Source organism: Condylura cristata, unplaced genomic scaffold, assembly GCF_000260355.1.
Source record: "Condylura cristata isolate star-nosed mole 26May11 unplaced genomic scaffold, ConCri1.0 scaffold00009, whole genome shotgun sequence".
Classification (NCBI taxonomy): domain Eukaryota; kingdom Metazoa; phylum Chordata; class Mammalia; order Eulipotyphla; family Talpidae; genus Condylura; species Condylura cristata.
The window spans coordinates 28118817-28128104 of record NW_004567110.1 but is presented as its reverse complement, the minus strand read 5'-3'; the positions used below and the strand labels follow the sequence as shown (position 1 = coordinate 28128104).

General features: G+C 45.2%; 1 protein-coding gene across 3 annotated transcripts in view; it reads left to right on the top strand.

Annotated features, from left to right (window-relative positions):
- The first annotated feature begins 1331 nt into the window (after positions 1 to 1331).
- MATN2 (matrilin 2) overlaps positions 1332 to 9288 on the top strand; it is a 108367-nt gene continuing 100410 nt past the window's right edge. Inside the window, exons 1-2 of one of the 3 annotated variants that reach the window (XM_012722987.1) lie at positions 1332 to 1767; positions 5958 to 6116. In XM_012722987.1, the coding sequence (XP_012578441.1) occupies positions 5984 to 6116 (133 nt within the window). In that variant the 5' untranslated portion in view covers positions 1332 to 1767; positions 5958 to 5983. The remainder of the gene's footprint in view (positions 1768 to 5957; positions 6117 to 9288) is intronic. The other 2 variants (XM_012722988.1, XM_004679705.2) reach the window with 2 other exon arrangements.

Sequence of the window (9288 nt, the reverse complement as noted above, 5' to 3'; positions counted from 1 at the left end):
CCTACAGAGATTTCCTATTCTGAGGAATTTGATGGAATTCCCTGAGGAAAAACACCCATTTTAGCTGGCATACTCTAGAGTCAATGGAACTAGTTATTGTATTACTGTGCCTTGAAATTTAGAAGGATCTCGGAATTGCTATTGTTTTCCTGGTGAATTGTAACAGTGTTGGCTTTAGAATAATGCAACACACTTAAAACATAAATACCCATAAACTGTAACTCAGCCCCTAGGGTATTTTTCACTGACTGACCCAATCTCAGGAAGAATATTTTTTTCTGTGAGATCCAAGACTTCAGAGGCCAAACATTTCCTAAAGGCTTTCCTCTGCTTTCTGACCTCCACTTACCTCCTACAAGACATCAGCAGGCAATTGAGAGTGCCCAGTGGGCCTCAGGGGCAGGGTACAGGAACAAAGGCACATTAATAAAAGGAACAAGAGTCTTTCTTGGCATTGGTATTGTGGTAACAAAAACTGAGTTGCTTGCTGTCTTGAGTATGTTAACCCCTTGATTTATGGCTGGAGTTTAAATTACCCAATCCTGAAGCTTTTCAGAAGGATTGGTTTTGTACATGGTGTACATTTGTAACCCAGAAACCAACTCTATCATCAAATAGGAGTGATGGTTAGGAGTAAAGGCAGCCAAAAATACTTAAATAATCAGACTCTGGCACATTCAGAATTTGAAACTCATTAGTTCAGCTGCCTCTCCCTGTAGCTTGTTAAAACCTGAACTGGGTGCGTTGGGTTAGTGGTTTGGGGATAGAATTTTGGATATATTATTAGGAGATATCCTGGCATGGTGTTCAGAGCTCTGTCACTCTGGCAGGCCAGGCACAGGAGAAAGTATATTAGGCTCTTACCCACCACTGACCAATCCTGTGTAAGGCATCTCCCCAGATTTCTGAGGACAGCTCGGTTTATGTTCACTCATTTCACAAAGTTGCAAACATCTTTGCCCACAATTTCACAAGTCTTGTCTGAACTAGACAGTCTACTCCTTCAGGGTAGGAACCTTGTTTCTCTTCACTTCTGGCAACCTTCTTCCCTCATTCCTCACCTCACTGGGGCCTGGCCAGTGGACACTGTTAATATGAATTGGCACTGGTGGGGGGGAGGAGGAGGTCATCTGGGTAGTGTGACGATCCATGACTTTTTTCTTCATTGCTATAGCCTGATGCCTCCTGTAGTTCTTGACCCCTTTAGGATCTAGGGCTCCTGCCAGGCTACCCTTTCCTCCAAAAGATGCTCTCCGCACCACCCTCGCGTCCCCATCAAGCCCCCAAAGCTCAGAGTTTTCTGAGCCTACCGCTCCAGGCACCTGGGTTCGGATCCCCGCCTTGACTTTAAGACAGACCTCGCTGAACGAGGTGGCGCCGGCCAGGCGCGCGGCCAGGGTGCCCGCTCCCGGGGCTGTCTGCAGGGTGGGGCCGCGCTGGCGGCCGCTCCCTCCCGCGCCTTCCCCATCCCCAAAGAGGATCCCCCTCCTTCCGCCCGGCCCGCTCCCCACCCTCGCCGCGGCGCCGCCTTCCTCGCCGCCCGCCGGCGCTGGCCCAGAAGCTCGCGCCAGCCAGCGAGCGAGGGGAGCGCTCTGGGATGGGACTTGGAGGCGGCGGCGAAGGAGGAGACAGCGGCTGCGGCTTGGGCTTCCTCCTCCGCTCCCACGAGCGAGCCCTGAGGAGAGCCGCGGTTCTCGGAGCGGACCGGAGGCCAAAGGAGGACCCGGGGGGCTGCGCCTCCGTCTCGCTGGGCGGCCGCAGCTGCAGGTGAGCCGGGCGCGCCTTCCGCCGGTTCTGCCCGGCCCGGCTGCCCCTGGCGCGGGCTGACCGACGGACTGCCCCTCAGAGCCACCTCTGGCTGAATGGCAGAGCCTGGCTGGCGGACGCTCGCTGGCACTCCCCCCAGGCCCGCGCCCCGGCCCCCGCGCCCCCACTCCGGGCGTCCCCTCCCGCCCCGGGTCTGTCTCCCGAGCCCTCTGGGGACTGGGAGTGGGACGGCGGCGCTGCCGGGACCCCTCAGCCGCGGGAAGCCGAGCCACCCCGCGGCGGGCCGAGCTGGGCGCGCTCCCCTCGCGGGGCGCACACTGCGGCCGAGTGCCCCTTGGGGGCGCTGTGCCCCGCCGCTGGGACAGCCGACCTGGGCTCCACCGTGCGGGAAAGGCAGGCATGAGCGGGAAGCGGTGATTCCCATTCTACCCGCAGCCTGGATGAGTCCTGTTCTCGCCCTAGGTGGGCTGGCGTTGTCATGCCCACCATGGATTTAGTTCTTGGTGCCCTATGGCAGCTATGACTCCAGCTTTCCTGTGTTGTGGAGAAATGGGGGCGGGGGTCATTTTTTTGTGGTAGTTGCTAGAAACGCTAGAAACGCTGAAAAAAGTTCGGGGGTGGGGGAAGACAAAAATGGGCCCCTCTCTCGTTACTGTCTCTGGGCTGGCAGGAAGGCAGCTCCTCGCGGAACACGCCCCTGCCCCTAACCAATTCAGCTGATCTAGTCCCAGTTGGCATAAATGAGGCGCCAGGCTGCGTTTGCACCAAGTGCATTTAATGGGCCTTCCAGGAGTGGGGCAGTCAAAAGACTGCAGGTCTAAGGTTATTTAATTTAACATATATTGATTTTTTACTAATCAATGCGCTTTTCAATATGCTTCTGTTTTCTGATAATTTATTTACAAAGCTCAGCAACCGGAATATAGGGGATCAGAGATGACAAAGTGTCCCTTATTAAGCATCACAGTACAGGAAGGGGACAGAGGTGGTAGTAAGGTGGGAAAAAAGTCCCCAGTCAGGGGTGTATAAAACAGTCGATCTTAGTTGAGAAAATTAGAGGTTTTAGAGGGTGGGATACATAGGAGCTGAGTCTTGAGGAATGAGCACAGCTTTGATTAATTGGGACTGTTAGATCTCCTGCTAGGCCAGGAGGACAGCCGGATGAAGGCTCCCAGCCTGGCCAGATGCAGTTCTTCAGGCACCAGAGGGGACCTCTGAAATGGGAAGATGGGCAGTGGTCCATCCTATAGGACCGTAACTTTATGTGATAAGGCATTGGATGGGTTCTGAACAGAGGGTCAGGGGAGTAGGTGCAGGACCCAAGGCAAAGAAGAAAGTTCTGAAACTCCTGCAGGAGTGTGGGTGAGAAATGGCCAGAATGGAGCATGGGAGAGTCTTTCCAGCTGTAAGTTGTTGTGCCCCATCTATCAACTGGAAGCTCATCCACCTTAGAGCAGGCATGCAGGGATCAGGTGAGATGATTCTTTGCAAATTGCCCAGCTCATTGCCTAGCCCTTAGTGAACATTTAAAAGTAGTGCCCAAGCTTCTTTCTCTTCCTGACTGGAGACAGCATTTACCATGCTGGAGGATGTCATGCTTAACCCTCTTCAAGGTAACAGGGACTTAAGGGCCTGTGGTTGGGTTTAGGCTAAGAAATGCTACTTTCAGGCCATTTTACGGCTGACTATGGAAAGCTCAGAGAGTGGTCACCTAGAGAAGGTCACACAGAAGCAGGCCTCTCCTATCTAGGCCCATCGTTCTCTCTGGGGAGACTCTGCCCTTCTGTCAATGTACTCAGAACAGGAATGCTTACAGGATCTCCTTCTTGTTCTCCCACCACCCCCTAAATGAAAAGACACATTGTCCCATGGAGAGAGGAATAATTGCTACAACAAAAGTCCAAGCTGTTGTATTTAAGAAATTTTTCTTTCCATGCTCCCAAAAGCTTCAGGAAATCTGTTCAGAGTAAATAAATCTCTCTTTCTCAGCACAGCCGTTATTCTCACATGCCATGCATGAAAGGAACAGTTTCTCAGACATCATTCCTTTTTCCACTTAGAATTGACTTCTGCTCTTAAAATTCCAGCAGTTGTAAATGCTGAGCTGAGAAACAGTTACTAATAGAGGCTACTAGCCTATTTTTTCTTTTTTCACTACCTTTGCAATAAAAAGAAACCTATCTTGTTTGACACTAATATTGCCATACTTTTTATACTGGTTTGTCTACCAGTTGTTCGTGGTTTCAGGTACTAGGAGTGGGAAAAGAGAGTCAAGTACAAAGGAACATGAGAGAAATTTGGGGGGGTTATATCATAATTTTGGGGGTGGACAAATGCTCTATGCATTTGTCAGCAGACATCAAATTGTATACACCTTGCCTTCCATTACCCAAAAGTAGAATGCTCCTATGAAACCTTTACTGAAATGGTAATAAAGGAACAATTACCAGTATCTTTTCTCCAATTCCTTTAGTTTTTCTAAAACAACTCTTGTGAAGTATTACTTATACAACATAGAAGAGGTTGAAAAATATTTTTAAAGATTTATTTATTTGTGCATACAGAACTGGGGTACAGGCCGGAGACTCAGGGGCGGTGAGAGGGTTCACCAGAGACAGAGTGGGGAGCAGAACAGGCAGATCGACGAAGTACACTGCTGAGGGGAGCAGCGGGCGGGTCAGGAGAGGTCTGCCGCTCCATGTGGTCACCTCCAGGGCAGGCGGGAATCGAACTCATGCGGAAGCGGCTTTAGATTCTCAGTGCTGTGTTTTAACACGCTGCGCCATCAGGGAGGGCCAGATCACTTCATTTTTACAAAAGTTTACCTACATTAGTACCGGTCTCACTAACTAAAAGAAAGCTGAAAAGGCTTTGCATTTTTATGACAAAGGTGGAAAGTGAAAATGCATTAAGCATTTCTTTTGAAGCACTAGTCTGCTTTCTGTCGAATAATGTTGCCTCTTATTAAATGTCATCTAAATACAGTTGCTGAGTATGTAATCTGTTTGTGTCTGATTGCTTTCACTCAGTCTGTTACTTAGAAATTCATTCCTTATTTTGAGATTCATAGTATTCCATTGTGCAGACATATATACTATAATTTATTTTTCTGTTCATCAATCTATAGATATTTGTGTTGCTCCCAGTTTTTGGCTTTTAAAACTAAACTTGTGAATTTTTGGGCCTGTGAATGCTCAGATTTTCCCCCAAGAAATGAGTGGTAACTGCTTCATTACTTTATACCATTTTGGTAAAGGTTTCATAGGAACACTCTGAGTATAACTCTTTGTGTGGATATATTTTTTTCTTTTGAATAAATACGCAGGATAACAGGTAGGAAATGAAAACATTCCAGTTTCCCAGGACGAGGAGTCTCTTGGGATGTAAGACTTTCAGTTTTAAAACATGGGCAGTTCTGGGCAAACTGGGACAATCGGTCATCCTGTGCTGTGTCCTTTGGCAAGTGGATATTTAACTTTAGGAGAAACTACCATGTTGTTTCTTAAAATATCTGTACCATTTTGCATTCTTAAAGTACATCTTTGTCAGTACTTGGTTATATCAATATTTTAAATTTTAGTTATTCCAGTGGATTTATCATGAAACCATATTATGGTTATAGTAAATAAAAATATTGAATATCTGTTCATGTTTATTTGTCATCCAAACATCTTCATGGGTGATAGGACTATTTAAATCTTTTGTGCATTTATAAGTGAATTGAAAACCCACTTATGGAACTGTAAGAGTTTATGTAGTTTGGATATAAATAATACATTTTGCAAGTATTTTCTACCAGCCTGTGACTTGCTGTGCCATTGCATCTTTAAAAATAAGTTTTAAATACTTTCAGAAACATTTAAAATTTTGAATTTGTATGCCATCGTTGTATTATAGTAAGTCACTAGTAAGCATAAATGTTAATTTAATGTACATTAAATGGTTTAGTATGACAAAATTAATGAGTACATTTATATTAATTTGGTTTGATTACACAGTGGTAAAAATAACCACAATAATTCTTATTGAATCAGTAAGTATTGGCTAGTGTTCTGTACCAGGGTTCTGTGTTCTCTTTGTGTGTATGTGTGTGTGTATTCATATGTATAAATATGGGCTCAGCACCTAGAGTTTGGGGAGCATGGACTTCTCACCCTGCCTCACCCACCTTCTCTTGTGGTGTGTTACAGCCTTGCCCTTCTTCCTCCCCTTGAAGATGGAAAAGATGCTGGTGGGCTGCTTTCTGCTTTTCCTGGGACAGATCTTCCTCCTGCCTACTGAAGCCAGGGAGCGAAGACCTATCTCTAGAGGGAGACATGCTCGGACCCACCCCCAGATGGCTCTTGTGGGTGAGTGATGAGGACGCCACCTACTGAGGAGGTGGTTTAGGGGCGCCTCCAGGTGGGGGATGGGTGTCTGTCAGTCTTGGAAGCTCTCCTGTGCCTGAGTGGTCTGCTGGGTGTGCTGGGAGAACTGGCTCCTTGCCAGTGAGTAAATCCAGGGTGAGGATGGGATCCTGCACTGGTTTTCAAAATGAAATGAAGCCGCTTCTGATTGTGAAGACTTCCAATTTAATCTGGGGCTCATGACTTTAGTATGCAAGGTCCTCTCTGGACTTATCTGGACAAGGGTACTATGAGAATTTTTATTGTAGTTGTCCAGATAATCTGTATTAATGGTGTTTCCCTGCAGGGCGACATAGGGGAAAGAGAAGGCGGGTTTGTGCAAGGCTGGGACAGGCTCGGAAGAGAAGTGGGTGTTATGAGCTGAGTCAAGATTTGAGAAAAAGAAAAATGTCAAGGCTCTATTATTCTGACTCTGTGATTGTGGTTTTCTTAAGGTAAATTTCTTTTCTTCTGGAAAAGGAAAGGTCACGGAGGTACTTGGGATAGAGACAAGTTGGCATGATTGGAAGTGTGGGTTGTGGTGAGTGTAAGAATGGGAGGGACAGCAAGGTGGCCAGAGGAAAGAGGAGGGGTTTTGACACAGCTCTGGGCTCCAGTCTTGGCTCTGGCACTTGGCAGCCTGGTTTATCTAGGCCAAGTAATCTCACTGAGGCTCCTTTTCCTCCTCCATAAAATGGGAACGTGAGTGCCAAGTTTGGAATATTTTGTGAGGAGTAAATGAGGTAATATGTGTACATTGTGGGTACACAATAAATGCTAGTTTGGCCACAAACATCATTCTGTGAAGTCATTCTCTGAAGCTGTATTTCTTTTACATCGTGTTGGCCAGCTGCTTGACTCTGATACCCTGCGAAGGACATTGGTGTAAATGTCCTCTGATCTGGTGGCCTCAGCATTCAAAGTCACCATCAGATGCTGAAAGGATGCCATCAGATACTGTTTTGAGTCTTTACTGATGTGAACATGAAATGACACCAAGATAACTGAGCTTCCTTTTCTTTAATCTCCCGAGGGAATCCCTGTTTCCATAGTGATGTAAACATAAGACTTTGCAAATGTGAAAGAACTGGGGGAATGTTTAGCACAGTAGTGAAAGGGTTTTTAAACCAAATTTTAAGATAAGGAAAGGGGAAGATGTGGATAGAAAGATATCTCTGTCTATCTCCAGCCATCTGTGTCTCTATCTATATCCGTGTTGGAATTACTGATGTCGTTGCTTTCAGAATGAGCTGCCACACACAGATAGAAAAGCATATTCCTTTTCTTGGCTCCAAATCTTTCCTTTCTCTCTCCCCCACCAATGCCCCCCACCCCACACACACCCCCACACTAAGCGTTTCCTTGATATCAATACTCACTGCCCTCCTCCTTCACCCTAAGCTCAAGCTATGAAGTAAAAAACCCCTTGTCTCCTGAGTGATAGAACCATTTTGCCAAAGGCATAAAGGCACTTCACCAGTACAGCTTCCCCTTTCTCAAATTCAGTCAGGACCAAGAAGATGGAAACAGCATGTTCCCACCCAAGGGGTGCCGAGTGGCCACTCCCAGAGAGGCTGGAAGCTGCTGGACTTGTGAACACCATGTTGGCCTGGCTGCTCACACGCAGTCTGCTTTTGGCTTTATTCTCAAAAGAAACAGCTGGAGAAGGCTCCTAGGACCTTCTCTTCCTTCTTAGAGGATGGAGTCTTGTGTTTGCTTTTCTTGGCTTTTTGTTATCTACAGAACATTGCCCAGGTCACATTTTTACTTTTCTGGGACAAATCATCTTAGCTACATATATGGTGTCAACCATAATGTATGATGTCTTCTACTGCAAGGGTGTCTCTGAATGTTCAACAGTAGAAACAGAATTGTTCCTCTGTTAATGTTTTATTTGAATTTTCTGATTAAAAAATGTTTATATTTTATGTCTAAATTCAATCCGCAGCCCCAGTGTCAATTTGAGCAATTAAAAAAGAAATGTGTTTGTACTTATCCACCCTTCCCATGGGTGCCTCACCTGTGATATATGCCTATGGGGGATTATCTCTTCCTTCCTTCCTTTATCTAGGATTTCTCCTCGGATCCAGACACTGACTTTAAGATGAACAGCCTCCATCAGGAAGTGTAGTGGGGGAAATAGAGATACAAAGATCATTAATTTAGGGGACTTGATATATAACAGCAGAAGCAGAACTGAGTTAGAGCTTGACTGTGCTTGCTGTAGGCTCAGATTAAGGTAGCAGCTCTCAAATTTTTTGGTCTCAATGCCTTTCTGCACTTAAAATTTATTGAGGATCCCAAAGAGGTTTTGCTTATGTGGATTGGGTCTTTTGAAATTCACTGATCTTTTACAGAAATGGAAATAGACTTGAAAAAATAGCTATCAATTGTTAATAATGACTTAAAATAGAACATTTACAAACCCTAATGTAACCTATTATATAAATTATATGTTTGTATGAAAATGCTGTTTTCTAAATTAAAAGAAAATAAGTGAAAAAAGTGAGAACAATAGTGTCTTAAAATTTTTACAAATCTGTTTAATATCTGGCTTAATCAAGGACAGCTGGATTCTCTTGTTCATTCAGTCTGTCATGAAATGTTATTTTGGTTGGACTCCATGAAAAAAGTGGCCTCACACAGACATGTAGTCAGGAAAAAAAGGAAGGCATTTTTCTTTAGTAGTCACTTCATGTAATTGCAGATTTTCTTCTTTGATATGTTACCAACACTTGACAAATGGTAGTTCTTAAAGTTTAATTTCAATGTGGAGTCAAAAGCCATGTCGATAAACCTTTTATACTGTATGCACTCAGGAGAGAACAAAGTGCAAAAGGCAATCTGTGTTAATGTGAAAGTAATTCTACGCAGCATTTTTACAATAGCTGGGGCTGGGAAGAGCCTGACGAAATGTTACCATTTATAGTGAAATGAAAGGAGCTCAAGGAAATCAAATTGTGTACTAGTATAAAAGCAGAAAAATAAAGACAACTATTGGACAAATCATATGAGTCCAACAAGGCATCAGCAGATAAGTTGGTTTCTGAGGTTGTTTGGGGTCAACCGGTAGAAGGTACTGGTGACTGGGAATAAAAAGGCTTTAAGAAACATAAAGATGGGCCCTCCCTGGTAG